Genomic DNA, 18,124 nt, shown 5'->3' with positions numbered 1-18,124 from the left:
TCCCTATCACATTTTCCAGTTTGATTTTGAACCCACTTCAGGCTAAGCTGCTGCAAAATCATCACCATGTCAACTTCCATTAACACTGTATAGGACATAATTGTCTCTCCACAAAAACCTCCTAAAACACCTTCACTAGATTAAACTACCTCAAAGAGTTTCAGCCCTATACTTGCCTAAAACACTATGTTTTTTTTAAATCTATATTTCTTTGAAAAGATTATGTGCCCTTGTTGAGTCCTAGTACAGGTGAGTGACAAAAATATAGACAAAACAAAACATGAACCAAAATGGCAAAAGTTAAATGAAATGAGGATTAATTTTTATTTATAAATTGGAAAATCTTACTGCATGAAAACTGCCATAAGGCCACTTACAACGAAGCCACACAGGACACAGAGAGAGCAAGCTAGGATATGGACACACACAGCATTATCTGCTCCGTGCTGCTTGCACATCCGTGTGTGTAAAGATCTACTGACCATTAATGCGAAATACATTCTTTCTTCCAGGTAGAGGGGGAAAAAACCCAAAACAAACAAAGCCTTCCATGTCTTCTATCCTTTTGGATTGCTGAAAAACACATGCTGTATATTCATTTCTATTTTACTGTACAGCAGCATGCTCACACACAGCTTCCCTATTTAAAGTTTGTCCAAATTGTGCAGTAATTAAGCAAAATCTGAATTCTGAGTTAATATACTCTTCTGAATAATAATTAATTCACACAATTTATTTGGAATGTGAATTTTAACTTAATTGAATTATTAATTTGAATAACAATGTCTAGATAGGAATTCAAAGCAGTCTAACAAATCACTGTAATTTCAATTCATCAGCACAAACTCTGAGAAAAGGAGAGCTTAGTGCAGGAAGGTGTGGGGGAATGCATTAAACAAACGAACTGTATACACTGCTTAATTAAAAGAAGGTTGTGCCCATTTAGTCCTGCAGTGCAGAACTTGGTGTCCATATGAAAAATCAGATATTTAATCACAGTTGGCATTTCAGAACCTCCTGCTGGTTGTTACTTTCTTGCTCAAAGAGTGACCTCATTCCTAAACTTATCACTGGGAGAACTCTGTTACAAACTGCAAACAAGCTTCTATTTGTTTTAGAGTAGATCACTAAAACCTCATTGTTTAAAACATTTAAACAATATATTGAATCCTTAATGGAATCTTCTGCTTCCAATTCATAAAACAGTCACTTGGATTACTGTCTTGTGGTAACTGGAATGAAAAGTTTCTGAATTTTGTTCTGGTTTTGCACAGACAATTTTATATTCAAAACACATTAATTTAAATGGAAATACCGCACAAATATGTCATTTAAAACACCTGCCACTTCTGCAGTTGTGGATTCATAACTCAGCTCAAAAATGGGTTTTGTCTACCTGCAAAATACTGTGTTGTATTGACATTGTGCTTATTGACCGTAAGTGATAATTCCTTTACTTTCTCTTAAAAAAGAGGAAATAGAGCAATAGAGAATGTGCTGATGAAAGACACTGGATATGCTTTGTTCCTGTATGATATCATTGAGATGGTTTAACCACAGCACTGACTGTGACAAGACACTGCCCAGGTCTCACCAGAAAAGATTTTCAGAAATTTTTTAGAAAAATTAAATAAATCCTCCAGAACAATACACAACAAATTTAAAAGGGCTCATCCAAATTTTCCTCCAAAATCCCATCAACTAATGTTTCGTGTGAACACAGCTTCTGAAATATTTTTCTTCTCTTTATTTAATGAGAGGAATTACTGGCACGTCTCCCTTAGGAGGAGGTATTGCGTAAATCACCTATTTCTTTGGTAGTAGCCTCTGTATTTACAGAGATCACACGAAAGCCATTTTTCCCTGAGTGTTCTCAACAAACAACATACTATTTCCTGGCTCATAGTTTCTAAATTCCACCTTCTTGAGTAATTAATTTGTACATCTCCAAGTATTGTCTCTCTCCTTCCTGCCAGGGACATTCTCATTTGCTCTTTTTTACATGTGCCTGATTTTTTTCCCTCAGTTTTGGTTTGCATCCCCTTCTGACAACAACAAGCTTTGTCTTCACACCCCAAGATGTAACCAGTGAATCCCCAGGTCCCAGCTATGCCAGGTCAAACCCCTCTGTGCACAGGCTACCACATGTGTTAGCATGCATTGCCTTGGGCAGCAATTTTCTGTTACTAGGCTGCTTGGTCAGAGAAGAACTATTTAATGGGTCCTTCTGTCTGGACCCATTACTCTTTAGGAGGCCTAGCAATAAAAATGGAAGATATAGGTGAAGGCAGAAATTAGCACCATTCAGCTTAACGGTACAAGGACAGAAAATACATGCCCCCCCCCCCCCCCAAAAAAAAAAGAAGAAAATAATTAAAAGGAAATTTGAAAGAAAACCAAACACAGAATGTATAATGTTCAGTTATGCTACTCATGGAAACACAGTGGAGACAAATTACTCACTGGCTCTTCTGACCTTGCTAATATTTGTGCTATGTGGCGGTAGCTACGTGATCATAACTTTATTTTTGAAACACAACGAAATCTGAGTTCCCAGCTAACAGGGGTTCTCCTTCTGCTCAGTATGTGCATTCCATCTGGTTGTAGCTTACCCAGCAGGTTGGTGAGCCACAGGGCCAAATCCTCTTTCATCGGCAGCAGGTTGGCCTCGTGTCTGCTCGCCAGCCACTGACTGTACTGGTGCATGTCGGAGAGGCCAGGCCCCCGGGCCTTTGGGCTCAGGGCAGTGCACATTGCTTAGCTGCTCGTCGTACCTGTGCAGTTAGTACAAAGAGAAAAAGGCAAAAAAAAGTTCTTCATCATAGCAAATAAAGTCTCGCGTGCTCCGTTTTTAGAACTGCAGAAGATAATCCCACCCAGAATATCATCCCCATCTCTGGAAGTGTTCAAGGCCAGGTGGGACAGGTCTTTGAGCAACTTGGGCCAGTGGAAGGTGTCTCTCCCATGGCAGGGGAAGGGCTTGGAATGAGGTGTCTTTAAGGTCCCTTCCAACCTCAATGACAACAGTAATTGTGAGTCTGAGAAATCAGATATCAGACAAACAGATGTGGACCTAACACATGGTTGCAAACACCAATGACTGGAACTTTGTTTTGTTAATGGATTTTTTTTTTTTTTGCAAGTGATTAAATCATACAGATAAATTAACTTCATTTGTACTTACCAAGCTACATGTTGCCAACACAACAAAATATTCTGCAAGGAATGATTAGAATCAAATGCAAATAAATATTTTACACAAAGCTAACAACTCACTGTGGCGCCCGACCCAATACCCATTCAGATTAATTGGAGAGCTTCGGAGATTTTTGGATCATGCCCAGGAAAAACATGGCAACAACCAAATTATGCTCCTACGGCAAACTTATTAACCATTAATAAATGCTGTAACCAAATGGAAACAGTTTATTCTACAACTTCAAAATAATTGAAGAAAAAACTACACCAAATATATTATTGGCTGAACAGCATTATTTCTTCAGAAAGCAGCAGAACACCTACTGTTGGTCACTCACACTTGCCACTTCCCAAATTCTCCTCTGCTTCAGTGATGACTTAGTGAAACTTTAGTTTTGGGTAAGACAGCTAATCTTTGGTACAGGATGTGTTAAGTGTTGTTGGAACCACTGCACGTGTATCTCTGTGCCTGAAGGGTTGGTTCCCCACCAGTGGCAGAAGCAGACTAAAGCAAGTTTATTCTTTCCTCTCTGATAGAAACCTGTAGCAATGAACTGAAATAATTCCTTCCCTGGCAGGCTGCTGCCTTCACCAAGCAGCAGACAAAAGGTCTTGTAGAGGGGGCACCAGACAGACATTAAGTGAACGTGAGAACCATAAGGAATAATTAATTGAAATTAATATCTTATGGTTCCTTTGCCTATTGTCAACTAGCTGATGCACACAATTACAGTAAGACATATCAACTGGCTCCCATTTATGACAATCTGCAAACACTTGCTTTCTGTCCTTTGCATACCCTTCATAGCAGGTAAGAGATATTTGTGACTTTAAAAACAACAGCAGGAAAAAAAGAACAATTTGTTATACTATCCATTAATGGCCCAAATAACAAAAAATACCAGAAACAATTTCTTTGTCAAAAAAGGAAAATATCTGCTAAATGTAAAAAGAATTGGTTTCCATAAAACTGTGCTGTAACTGACTTTTCCTCATGTAGGTAATGGTATTTGGGATATCTTAATAATTCTATTAAAACACTCCAGCATTTTTTACCCTACTCTCTGTAACTAAACTCCATGTTTGCAAAAAGATCTGCGTAAGCTCTTGGTGACAGTACCTCACCCCAAGTCCTGAAGTTGAGCTTGCCCTTGAGATAGGCACAGCTTTCACTAGAAATGCACTTCTTACTGAAATTAGACAATTTTTTTTTCAGTTGAGGAGAAGCAAAAACATACATAAAAATGATTTATTCTCTTGTATAAACACATATTTCTGAATTATGAGTAGATTTTACATTTTTCTAACAAAAAAAATCCTTATGTATCAAAGTTTCTTTGAAAGCAGAGGAGTTTAAAGCAGACTAAAGTACGTAACTTACGCATAGCTCCCTTGTGAAACTGACTTTGTAAAAATGTCAGCTTGGATTTATGACTTCCTGGTTAATTAAATTCAAATCATACCTGTTCATATAGGGCAGGCTGCAAGGGAGGGGAGGGACTTGGGCTCTTAGCTCTGCAAAAATCAATCTAGAATATCACTCTCGAAATAGATTGATTCAGACTAGAAGCTACCAACAGCTAAGGAATTTCATGCCAGTATATTTAAAGTTTCTCTAAGTCACTCAGAACCACATAAATTAGTCTTTCAAATCACTGCTTCATTTTGGATCAAAACAGGGGCAAGACAGATGACTGACACCAGTTGTCTTCAAAGATTACATGGGAAAGAACAAGTTTCTGTCACATACTTGCTTTCCAGAAAGAGCCTTCAAGTAATTTTGACCACTTTCTGGAGTCTATAATCTCCACTGATACAGTGAGAGCCAGAACTGAAATTAGTTCTCTTGGATTACCTCTGTAATGAGAGTGGTAAAATGCAATCTAAAAAAAAAAAAAGAGAGAGAGAGTTCTTATTCCTGAGTGTATGTATCTAAATATTTAGGAGAATCCTGCAATCTGTTTCTCTTTACATACAAATTGGAAAAATATAACAGCAAAAGCAGAACTACTTCACTAAAGGAAGCCAGTTAGACCCTGCATCTCTTCACTGGGAATAATTTCACAGTTCATACATGCTTTGTGGAGGGGGCTAGACTGGGTGACACTTGGAGGTCCCTTCCAGCATCAATTTATTGTTATTTTATATTTCATGCAGGGTCTGCCCTGCTCGAAGGATAGAAATTGGCACATGGACTGAGCTGGGTTGTGTCAAGCAGAAAACAACAGGCAATAGCCTTTTCTTCCACCCTACTTCATCACTTCCATGACCACGTATATGAAGTGCCCTGTGGGAACCTGGGACTAATTAATCACCCACATTATGATATGCCCCACAGTCAGCCAGATACAATGTAGGCTGCTGACACTGCTGGGCCTGAAGGAATTCTGTGGTCTCAAAGCTACATTTCTTTAAGACAAGACAAAGCAGAGGGAAGGCTTCCTTAACAGCTACATGGAAGCAGTCTGGGTTTCCACATCAGTCTGGGGAAGAAGCACTGCAGACTATTTACATTTCAGGCCTGTTTGTGTGGAAATGCAGAGCAGAGAACTGGGGGAACAGGGATGTTATTTCAGTTTGTCTCTAAAATACAGCATTGTCTTTAAATATATTTCACACTGACCTAACTCAGCAATCAGGCCGTGTAAAGTCCCAAGAAACATTTGAGATTCATTCAGGGAAGAAAAGTGGGAGAACAAAGGTTCTGGAGGATGCAAGGGTGCTTCAGTTTCTTAGTGACTGTGGTAGTAAGAAGAAGAAAGAGAGACAAGAAGGGTATTCTGAGTTTAAGGTAGTTTTCATAAGACACATTCTCAGAATGAGAAACTGGAAAGATAACAAAAGCCAGCCAGGCAGGTGACGAAAGTCTCTAGAAGGTGAAAATGATTCATGCATCCCTATGCTGGGACTAGGTCTGCTTGAAATAGTTGCCCTGAATTAAAATAATGCATGAAGTGTATAATGAGGTGTAACGAAGTGGGCAAGCAAAGTGAGGACTGGGAAATGAGAAAGTTAATACTGATGAAGAGCACGAAGAATGACAGGTAAATCACATACAAGATAACTTTGCCTCTGTAAGTTTTCTTTTATTTCGTTTCCAAAAAAAACCCCAAATTTTTCACTTCCCCACTACTTTTCTGAAAAACTGCCCTACACTTCAGTAAAATCCACAAAATTTCTACCTTAGACATTTTAAATTAATTATTAAAAAATTACAACTCAGCTTTCAAGGAGCAGACTATCTCCTGTCTCAAACTCTACAAGTGATCTGGAAGTCAGTTATCCAACTGCAAGCATCAGAAACTTTCTGAATTATTCTTCATGCAAACACTGATCGCTACTGAACCTGTTAAATTCAACTTAAGCCCTCACAATACTTCAGTACTGAAGTACCCAAGTTTCAGTAAAAAGTCCATCTACTTCCTCAATTGTATATCAGAACTCATCACATGGTAGCTGGGATCCATGAAGAAGCCAACATGAGACAGTTATGTGAAAGTGACAGCAACTGAGTGCTGAGCTCCTTTACGATCTGTTTGAGAACTCTTCCTGTGGTAAAGGCCAGGCCCCTGTTTCATCACTCAGATACCTTCAAATTTCTTCCTTAAAATGTCTTAATATATTTATTTTTTTAGTGAACTGAAGAAAAGTTTCATGATATTTTATCAGTGAAGAATTTGGTCAGAGAAATGGACTAACTTGCATGAGAGGTAGACAGCAGCTTTCAAGGATACATCACCGCAGCTGAGGCAAGCCCCTGGCTCCAACAGCTATTTCATCCTTTCCTTTTGGCAGACAAAGTATGAACGAAGTAGCCAAAAAATATTGGGTTTCCTAATCTCACTACTTTCTAACAGCAACATCGAATCATCATATATACAGCTGTTTAAAACTAGCCAACACAAACATGTCAAATATTTTATAGAATGTTACACTTCTCTATAAATGGTTGAGGCTGACGTGATATGCAGAAGCATTTTCAAAACTTACCTCCAAATGCTTTAAAGCAACTGCTTCCCCCTACTATTCACAATGCAGACTCATTCAGAGTCTAGAACAGACCCATTCAGAGGAACAGTCTTTGACTCCTTTTCATCCTGCTTTGTTACAGTTCACATTTGTGCGGCACAACCCTTTTTTTTGACCTCTCTCAATAAGAAGATGACATCTCAAATTCTTAGCCTTATTGTCTAGATGAAGAATTCAGTGTGGGATGGTTTACAGCACACCCAGAAACGTGTATCAGATTCAACAAACTAAAAGGTCCTGTTTCTCTCTGCTTGGTCCTACTGAACAGTGAAGTTCTTATTTTGCTCTACAGTAGTGCATTTAGTTATCAGTGTACTGCAGTTCACTGCTTGTATTTTGCCAGCAGTGTAACCTTGTACTATCTGATGATTGTTATCAGTGATCATCAGGTGAAAGCAGTGAGAATCAAACAAGTGATCTTCTGTGCTCCTACTGGCTTCTGTTGGGGGTAACAGGTAGGAAAAAAAGAGTCAAAAATGATACACTGTACTCAAAACACACAGGAGGCAAAGACTGTTAAATTTAGAAAGTAAAACTGGATGCACAATGAAGCACTTACAGTTGCAGATCCCCAGATTCAATTCCCTTTCCTATTCCAACCACCCTCCTTACCTGTAAAATTGCAATAATTTTCTTCAACCAAGTATAAAAAGGGAGGAAAAAATATACTGCATAGGAAAAATGTATATATAAAAGCTTGCATGTATGCACAGACATACATACAAAGAAAATACTTTGTGTGCTCCACCTTGCTAACTAATCATATAAACCAGTAAATTTTTATTCCAGATTACCCATCCAGTTCCAGCACAAATACATAATAGCTTACACTGAGTAGCTGCTGGCTACGCAGTGCTCTCTGTATCATGTGAGTTTCACTGTCACTTCAGCCTGGTTCCCAATTACAAAGTGTGCATTAATTCTCAAACAAAAAGGGGCTAGAACCATTTCTTTCAGCTTGCTCCTACATACAATCCTCCCAGGTCAGGAACGAAGAAGTCTTGCTGAGTCACTAGCTCTTTATGACTTAAGAAATTAGCAGAGAAGTCATGCATCCTGCAAAACAAACATTTTTCTTTCTATTCAGGTAGAAAATAATAAAAACAAGATAAAAGTGTCTATGGAGAGAAAAAAAAAAACCAAACAAAAAACCATCATAATGCAGAACTCCCTACAGTGATCAAGCAAATCAGCTCTGATGCAAAGGTCCTACACGATGTGCCCTCTGCACCATAGCAGCCTAACAGGGACACTGTGCACAGATGTGGGGTTTGGCCCCACAGGCACCACTGCCCAGCAGGGAAGGCCATGGACTGGCTCTGTGCAGCCAAACCAGAGCCATCCAGCAGAGGATCTGCACACGTGCCACCGCAGTGGCCTAGCTGCTCTACACACCTGGAACAACTGGAACAGAAGATGGCATAACTCTGCCTTGGACCTGGGTTCAAAGACTCATTTTCATAAATCTTCACAGAAGTAAATATGCAGGCTTTGAGCTTGTGCAATGAGATCTGTTGTAATATGTGAAGAAGCATGTCAGCCACCAGTTGTAGGAGAAACTAAACATCATACACACAGATGTGTGACTGCTTTACTGTCAGTGATAGAGGAAACAGACAGCAGCTTAGACAAGATCAGCAAGTTTTTTCTGAAGGAACTGGAACTTGAGCACGAGACTGTACATTGGCTTTGACAGAGGGGTATCAGCTATAAATGCAGACAATCTCCTGCTGTCTTAGAGAGAAGGTAATGCTGTTGGAAAGCAGCCAGCCTGGAAGGAGAGGAGACAGAGGATCAAAAGCCAGAACAGAGCTCATGAGTATATCTGGCAAGGGTCTCTGCTGGATCGCCCTGCTAGTTCTAATCACCTCAAGCAGATGGAAAAGAACAGACTTTTGAAACTTTACTTGAGTTTAAGTGGACTGTGTGAAGAAGTCATTCACTCAAACAGCAAGCTGAGTGCAACAAAGGAGTAAGACTCAGTGCACATAAACAGCTTAAGCTGCAGAACCAAATGCATAATCGTGCAAGTAGAAATGAAGGTGCCCACAACTTGGGACCCATACTGCAATCATCACCTTCACATCATCAAGTGCCAGTTTTATAGACATAGCACAACTGAGGATAAATACATTGGCATTTTAAAAATTACTTCAGGTTTCCTGCCTCAGCATTGACATATTTTCAGATTTGGAGAGTATAACATCAGTTCACAGGCTAAAGGCTGCTCCTGTTTTTCCACCCCCTCACCCATATACATACATATGTGTATACACACATATATATGCAGAAGGAGGGGAAAAAAATATATATATGAATGCCTTCCTTTGAGAGCCACAAAAATAACTAAAAACTTTTCCTTTTTTAATGTTAGGAAACTGTTCCCTATGGTGAGATCTGCTAGACAGTGGAATGGCTTTCCCAAATGAAATTGTGAAAGCTCCCTTTCTTGGAATCCTAAAAGTGGACTAAAAGAAGCAGTAAGAAAAAAACCAGAGGCTTGCCACTTACTGTTAGATGTTACTTCGTCAATTTCCTTCAATTTCCAGTTTACTACAGAAGACTAATCACTCTCACTTTACCCTGTTACAAAGGTAAAGCCAAACACAAACTACCTTGTGTATTTCCTCTCCAAGAGCTATTTGCAGAGCTTTCCCTTCTGTAAGGAACAACAGGTCATTCTTGTCTGCATTATCATACACGGACCTCACACGTAACCTTAACCTCACTCACTACTATAAACGAGCAGATAAAACATAAGCTGACAAACGCAGCAAGCATAACTTTCTAGGGAAATTTATTTTTTCTAGATATTTTATTATCCTTCTAAACTATAGCACAACCAATTTAGCCTAAGGTTTCTGGAGTTTTCCCAGATTAACTTGGAGCATACTGTACATTAGGAAGAGGGGGAAGGGCACTGAAGGGGAACCACCATCTGAAACTCATTAATCAATTAGAATTTTTCATGGCTTACATCAAAATGTGATCTACACTGATAGAGTAAGTTTTAATCACAAGAAGCCTTTGTCCTTTACATTATGAATATACATTACAAACGTGTGCAATACTTGGAGGGGACGATGGAGAACCTGGCAAAACAGCTTACCGATACTTTATACCTGTAAGGTCCTTGGTCTGAGGCCAGACCAAAACAAAATGAACTGCATTTAAAAATCTGTTTTAATCATTGGAAACCTAGACATTTTCAGGACTATGCTGAATACAAACTGTTTTATTGCCTTGATAATGTCTCCCTTAGCAAGAGGAAAGCAGAAAGTCTTTCTCACACAGACGAAAACCAAACTTTAGGAATATTCAATATCTACTTGCTCATGAAATTATAACTTCTGGAAACTGACCCTGATGCCTAACACTGTCCCAAACCCTAAAAGTTGATTCCTCTTTGCCTGGCTATTACTCTATGTTTTTTCTGCTTGTCTAAGTAAAATAGCCATTAAAATTAGTATAAAAGGAATTTCATCCTCCACCAGTTAGAAAAAGAAATACACATTTAAACTGACATATCACATCTCCCAAGGAGCAGAACTGTCTCTTGATGCAAGGACACTATGCAGACAGTACTACAAGCTGACTTCAATCATCAGCTTTGCTTTTAATGATGATGTTCCATTTCTAAATTCTGTCCTGAAATTAGTGTTAAGTTTAACTGAGAGGTGTAAAGTGGAGTTGAAGAGGTACTGTGGATAGTAAGTGTGCCAATTTAAACAAGACTGCAGGTAAAATAAATAAAGTGACCAAACAAGTCAGTACGCTAAAGTAAGTGGAATCTAGAAGTTGAGGATAGTGCTGACTCTTCAGCACTTCACCACCTTCAGTTGGGCTTGACCACAGTTCCAACAAGGGCGGTATAATCCTGATCAGATGGCCTATGGCACCATACAGTATGAATTTACGAATGTCCACTTTAGAAACTTCCTATTAAATCACAATCCACGTCACAAAACCCTCATAAAACCGTTACACTTGGCACAGCATCTCCTTCGCAATGAAACAAAAAATACATAATTTAACGTACATGGAAAACCGATAACACTTCGTTCGTTTTTCATCGCTAAGTAATGTCACAAGTATGTAGAAACTGCACTGGGGAGCCTGCGGAGCATCCATCCTGGTGTCCCAGGGGCTGTACTCCCCTAGGAACAGAGACAGCAGGCTCAGATGACACCACTGCGCCAGGCTGCACACAGCAATCCTAGACAGGGACAGCAACCCTCAGTCCTTACAGGCAGAGCGTCAGCGAAGAAACAGAGCCGCCTTAAAGGCGAAACTCTGTTGGTTTGACTCTAGAGCCCGGAGAGGATGCCGTGAGCCCTGAAAGGGCGGCTTTGGCACAGGAGCGGTCCGGTCCCGCGTCTCTGGGGGCGGAGGGGCGAGCCGGGAGCGCCGGGCGCTGCAGCGGGGCTCGGCCGCCTCCCGCCCGCGGCTGCCGCAGCCCCACGTGCGGACACTCACCCTCCTCCTCCCGCACCTCCAGCACCCCAGGGCCGCCTAGAGAAGCCACAGGGATAAAGCAGAGGTTGGGGCCAAGGGTGAGCGCGCAGCGAGTAAGAGCCACCCCCGTCCCTTCTTGCCCGCCCCGCTCTCACCCGCCGCGGAGTCCGAAGCGTTCGTCCTCCTCGGGGCCCCTCCGCAGTCAGGCTGAGCTAATGGCTTTGCCATGAGCGCTGGAAGCGCTGCTCCCAGGTCTGCCCCTCGGGGGCAGGACCAAGCCAGCCCGCCGCGGCCGCCGGCCCTCCGCGGGATGCCCGGGGCAGCCTGCCAGCAACCCGCAGCGACTTCGCTCTGAGCCGCGGAGATCCACGCGTGCACCTCGGCCACACAGCCACGCACCTCATCCCGCCTCCGCCATGCTTTCAAAGCCGCGCGGTCAGAGCGGGAGGAAAGAAACACACCCCAAAAACCCGCAAAGCCCCACAGGCAGCCAGCGGCAGCAGCCGCCCCCGCGGCCCCGCTGCTCCCCCTGGACCCCGCCGCTCCCTCACGGGCCCCGCCGCCTGCCCGGGACAGGGAGAGGAAGGAAACAGAAGCACCTACTCCCCACCGAAGAGCCGCCGGGCAAAGATCACCTTCCCGCTCCGCTCCGGCCCCTTTCTCTTTAAACTCCAGAGCAGCCGGCGAGACACACGAAACGCCCTCAATTTAAAGGAGCCCGCGTGGCCAGCTCCGCCGAAAGGCCCACAGCGAGCCCCGCTGCTCGGGGGGCAGGCACGGCTCCCACCCGGGCAGGGAGCGGGCAGGGCTCCCACCTTGGCAGGGAGGGCAGGCAGGCAAGGGTACCACCTTGTCAGGGAAGGGGGCGCAGACAGGCAGGGCTCCCACCTTGGCAGGGAAGGGGGAGCAGACAGGCAGGGCTCCCGCTTTGGCTGGGGCGGGCAGGAAGGCAGGGCTCCCACCTCGGCTAGGGGGAACAGGCAGGGCTCCCACCTCGGCTAGGGGGAACAGGCAGGGCTCCCACCTTGGCCCGGGCAGGGCTCAGGCGGGCAGGGCTCCCGGGTCCGCACTCGCTGTCCTCTCGCCTCCGAGCACGGCTGAGCGGGCTGGGAGCAGCCGCGCTGCCTCTCCTCGTACGTCTGCCCACTCGACCCCAGGCTCTCTTTGGGAAACCCGGGTTTTGGGTTTTGTTTGGTTTTTGTTGTTTGTTTTAAAAATTTTCCTTTCCTTTCCTTTCCTTTTCCTTTCCTTTTCCTCTTCTTCTTGCCCTTTCCTTTCCTTTCCTTTCCTTTCCTTTCCTTTCCTTTCCTTTCCTTTCCTTTCCTTTCCTTTCCTTTCCTTTTCCTTTCCTTTCTTTCCTTTCCTTTCCTTTTCCTTTCCTTTTCCATTTCCTTTTCCTTTTCCTTTCCTTTCCTTTCCTTTCCTTTCCCGCATTGACTGAACGGAAGTTTAATACTTACTTTTTCAGAGGGACGGCAAACGCAGTTCACACTGATTTACCCTTGAAATGCTGAGATATTGTATTACAGCCGTTGGCAGCGAGTTGATTCTTGGTTCCATTTCTCTTATTGTTGCTCTCTTTCCAAGACTCGTGGTTGTGGAAATGGAAAGAAAAGAAGAAAATGTCACACCCAAGATAAAACTCTGTTTTTTCTTTAGTTTGATTATTATCTCTGGAATTTTTTAACACTTATAGACACATATTTAATTGTCACTCCCCCCCCCCCCGGCTAAAGAAATATTTTGTGGAATTTTATTGCATGTTTCTCCAAAACCATTTCATGCCACCTTGTACATCTTGAATAAAAAAAGTATGCTGTTCATAAACCGATCATTCATATTACACATTCTAAAGAGTGATAGGCAGAGGTTTGGCTTGTTCTTGTTATCAGTGCTTCACTGGCCTAGCTAACTTTTAGCACACCGTTATTTCAGATATTTCATTCTCACCTTCATGTCATTTTTGTGATACTTCAACATTTTGTTAAACGTCAGAGATAACTTTTTCCAACTGTTGTTTGTTCCCTTATTCTCTGCTCAGCGAAGCCCCTTCTGTGAATTCAATAGTGGGAAACAGATGTTCAGACTTCTGCTTCTCTTAATGCATGAATGTAGATTGTCCTGTTGAGTTTCCTAATGGTATCAAGCTATCACTTTCAATAAGTGTTCCTGACAAACAGTGCACCTCTATTTCTCCTTCAGTGTAGAGTCACTTAATTAAATTCTTCTAGCCAAAACACATTATGCATAATTACACTGAAAGAATTGTTTTAAATTGACTGCTGAAAAGCTCATCAAACTGACCCTTATTTTTTATTTACACTGATTTCTTTGTACACTGATCTGCAGGGAAAACTTGATTTGTGTAATTAATGCTGGGGTATTTCTCAAAACTTTCACTATAAGCAAATTCCTTTTCTCTGAGTAGCAGATATTAATTTCTGGCCAATCAAATGCACTCTTGTTATTTATTGAATTCCTATACTATTATTAAGCTTTTCTGATGGACTATTAACTGCTGTGATGAGTGCTCCTTAAATGAGAGCAATGCATCAGCATGCTGATATATATATCATATATATATCATATATATATATATGATAAGCTCTAGCCATATACTATGAGAGTAACAGCACAGAATTAAGTTACCTCATTTTTATCCAGTTAGCAACATTTTAATGTCCCTGGGCATGACTGTTCTCATTGGCTCATCCAATTTTTTACTCAGAAAAAAACCCCCAAAAAACAAAGAGAGAGAGAGAGAGAAAGCCATAAAAGGACATCCTAAAAATGTACTGGGTTGGAACTGATGGTGAGCTGATGAGCTGATTCCTGCATGCACTTGATTATCTTCTAATATTTTTACCTGACCTTGAGAAAGATTTTATTTGTTACTTAATAAAGAGCAGCAATTTAAATCCAGTTTATGTCAACTCAATATAAAAGCTTGAGATGAGAAGACAAATTTTGTTAAAATTTCCCTTGTACTTCAAAGTCCTGCTAATTTCTAGAGAAGCTGGAAAACATTTCCCTAAGCAGCAGCTGCGTCTTGACTAGAAGCTTCTCTTGAAGTTACAAAATTCCTGCTAAGTTTAGGAGCAATTCTGCACAGGGAGTAAAGCTGAGGCTTTTCCAGATGCCCTGCAGTAACTCTTGTGTGAGCAGTTGCATAGGTACTAGTGGGAAGGGCTAGAAAAGCAGTTGTAAGGTTTTGAAGCTGAAGCTGGTTGTGTGCTCCTTTATAGGGTCAGTGTGTACCAAAGGAGAATCTAATGACAGGAGAGCATTCATATTTGCTTTATCTTTGTATCTTTTCCTGTTGAGGATTGATAGTAGACAAGCAATATGTAACATCCAGTACAAGAGTTAAGAAAAACAAGAAACTGACAGATTAAATCTTACTCAAGCAAAAGAGATGGAAACACAGTGCCAAGCATTCATCTGAAATGTCCATTATGTGAATGCCATGAAAGTTTCAGTAGCAACATCACAATTATGATAAAGAGACACTCATACTTACTCCACCCTTCAGCAATAGAATTCGGCTTTCAAAGTTGACACAGTAACTTTGGAGCCCCAACAGAAACACATTTTCTACATAAGGTTATTTCAATGACAGCCTTGCTTACCTTTGCAGAGGAAATAGCATTTCACCAGGAAAGTTGTGTATTTCACTAGTCCTCCACATAATCCATCTTAGGTCCTCACGCTTTCAACCTCCTGTGTCCACAAGTTCTGACAATACTTTTGACAGTCTAGTCCAAACAAATAAGAGGATGAATGGGTACATGAATAAACAATGATTTGAAGACAGACACAGGAAAGGAGAGGGAGGACTTACCGTGACTGAGGAAGATAGAGCATATTTGGAAGTCACATGTGCGTGTAGGAAAGCTGAACAGTATTAATATCACAACAAAACATTTCTATACCTTGTAAACTAGATACAATTCCTTTCCTAGTGTTAAAGTTAATTTTCATAATAGATGTGTGTACGTGGCTGAGATGCAACAAATTCTATCTAAAGATGTCATAAGCTTTCTATGATTTAGAACAAAAATTCAGGATTAAAGATTCTGAAAGACTTACCTGGTTGCACGTTGTAAACCTCGATGCATGGATATTTGGAGATCAATTCTGGAGCATGAGGTCAGCAAGGATGTCCACAATGGCCCATTTCATCTGTGTAACTCCTCAGCCCTTTTCTAAAAACTGTCTTACAATCACCACCTCTGATGACTTGTGAGTGCTGTATCATTGGGACATTATCAGGATTTTCCTGTAAAGTTACTTTGCAGGTAATTTACAAATGGGAGAGAAAAATTACCTCGATCAAAGGTTTCTCAATGCCCCGGGAGATGAAGCAGCAGTCAGTGAATGGGAGGAGGGAAACAGACCAAGAGAAAAACAATCTAGAGTGGAGGATGAAGTTCTCAGCAGGTAGAGATTCAGGCATCTGTCTTGTCATATCCGTTGATCCCTCTTCCCTGATAATTTTCCAAATTTCCCAAACACTTTCCTCTTCCATGTGTAATTAGTGTCACAACTGAGCAGACAAAAATCAGTCAAATATCACAGATACAGTGAAATTACTGACTGGTGGCCCAAATCTGTATCCACTCCTAAAGCACATACATTAAACAGCACATACCTTGGTCAGCTAAGAGAAAGGAGATGGGAGAGAACAACTGAGTGGAGTAGCTGTGTAAAGTCTACATTAAGAAATGTATATATGGAGAAATGCTGTGTAAAGTATATATTAAGGATATTATAGCTGCTGATTTTCTTGCTTTTTGCCATTAAAGGGACCATATAATTAAATTATTAACTTAAAAGTAAATAAGTTTGGAATGCAGAAATAGATTTGCTTTGTTCTTTCTTTCAGTGCATGCCACAGAAGTTAAAATTCAAAAAATAGAGTCAGAGGTGACTAAAAGTTGCTGGTACTTGAGCCAGTTTGTTAGAATATGAGCAGCCACAATGACTGCAGAACGTGTTTCATAAATCATCCAGTATTGCCCCAGTATTGTAGTACTTACTTTGCCAAAAATTTCCATATCTTCTTTGACTTTTAATAAAGGGAGAGTAGTCAATAACTTTGCAGGCCTGAGATCAATAAATATCACCTTATGGAACTCACTGAAATATATTGCAGTAACTGGTTTCAGGTACACCTTATTTTAATTTTTTTTTTCTAAAGCAGTTGGAATATAATGTATAAATCTCAGTTAAAGTGTGTTCTTTGTATGGCAATTTCAAGAATAGTGGAAAAAAAAATTAAAGGGATAGAATTTAAAATTGTTTCAGTTATGCATCATTTACTGTTTTCCTTACCATGAAAATAAGACAAGCTGTAAGTTAATTCCATCCTTTTTTAATTCCGTTCAACATACACAGTGACTTCAGAGTCTACTGAATTTTATCAAACCTGCAGTGGAACACACACGTTAAAGCTCTATGAATAAACTTCAAACAGCTCTTTTACCATAAAAGTAGTATGTTTTGTCCTTCCATCTTGTAAACTTATTAAGCAAGAACTGGACTTTCTATCCATATAATTATATATAACTAAAAATAATTACAATTTTCATGAAACTTTGGTTTTAATCCTCAATATGAAACTGAGGGCTGTAATCTAAGAGAAGCCAATTTTCATCATTACAAGTCCAAATACAAGTTAACTGTTTCCTCTGCATCGTATTTACTAAAACCTACCTACTTCTAATCTTTTGGAGTAATCTTCGTTAGCGTCCTGGAAAAGACCTGGATGAAAATTGATGCAGTGACACAGATTTCTATCATCACAGAGATGCCTCGATTGATATACCAGCAAACAGAGACAGCTCAGAAGATCCAGGTCTAGAGTATGTGAATCACTGGGACAAATATTACAGAATAAGTGCTCACAATTCTGATTTATATGGAATGGTATTATTTGGCTGAGTGTCCTAACTGTTTATCCATGTATACAGAGCATGCAGTTGATATGCACAACGACACAATAATTATGTTCTATTTGACAAAGCACAATAATCTGTCCCTAAACAAACAGTGTATTAAACATAAATGAAGCAGACAGTTGTTATAATTTTTTTCTCAAATATTTTTTCTTAAAACCTCAGTTACTATATTGAGAAAGATGATTTAAATCCCTACCTATATTAGACAGGCCTCATAACAACTTCCTTCCTTCCTTCCTTCTTGGAGTGAAACCAGTGATGCCCTCACATACTGAACTCTAAACTTTTTAAATTCTAACTCATACATACTACACTGTCTTCCTCACAAGCCAATGTAGCAATTGAAGTGATTGAGACAGAACTTAATCTAACTAAGATATCAATCAGAACTAGCCCAAATGTAAATGAAATCTCTGTTCCTGTTCCTTACATTTTACAGGAGACCAAGATTTTCTGGTTGGTCTCTACTTGGAATGGACAAA

At 40.7% G+C, this 18,124-nt stretch overlaps 1 protein-coding gene across 6 annotated transcripts in view; it reads right to left on the bottom strand.

Annotated features, from left to right (window-relative positions):
* The window catches only part of GAS2 (growth arrest specific 2), a 92,992-nt gene that overhangs the window by 63,077 nt on the left and 11,791 nt on the right, over positions 1–18,124 (bottom strand). For 2 of the 6 annotated variants that reach the window (XM_040068746.2, XM_040068745.2), the window contains exons 3-9: positions 17,017–17,110; positions 16,010–16,228; positions 15,772–15,931; positions 15,312–15,437; positions 13,633–13,734; positions 13,143–13,270; positions 2,613–2,774 (exon numbers count right to left, since the gene is read on the bottom strand). In XM_040068746.2, the coding sequence (XP_039924680.1) occupies positions 2,613–2,754 (142 nt within the window). In that variant the 5' untranslated portion in view covers positions 2,755–2,774; positions 13,143–13,270; positions 13,633–13,734; ... (2 more) ...; positions 16,010–16,228; positions 17,017–17,110. Of the gene's footprint in view, positions 1–2,612; positions 2,775–11,837; positions 11,927–12,285; positions 12,378–12,706; positions 12,759–13,142; positions 13,271–13,632; positions 13,735–15,311; positions 15,438–15,771; positions 16,229–17,016; positions 17,111–18,124 lie in introns of those variants that run through there. The other 4 variants (XM_058421229.1, XM_040068751.1, XM_040068747.1 and 1 more) reach the window with 4 other exon arrangements.

Source organism: Hirundo rustica, chromosome 6 (genome assembly GCF_015227805.2).
Source record: "Hirundo rustica isolate bHirRus1 chromosome 6, bHirRus1.pri.v3, whole genome shotgun sequence".
In the NCBI taxonomy this organism is placed as follows: domain Eukaryota; kingdom Metazoa; phylum Chordata; class Aves; order Passeriformes; family Hirundinidae; genus Hirundo; species Hirundo rustica.
Note: the sequence above shows the minus strand (reverse complement) of the source record. Positions and strands in the feature narration are given on the sequence as shown.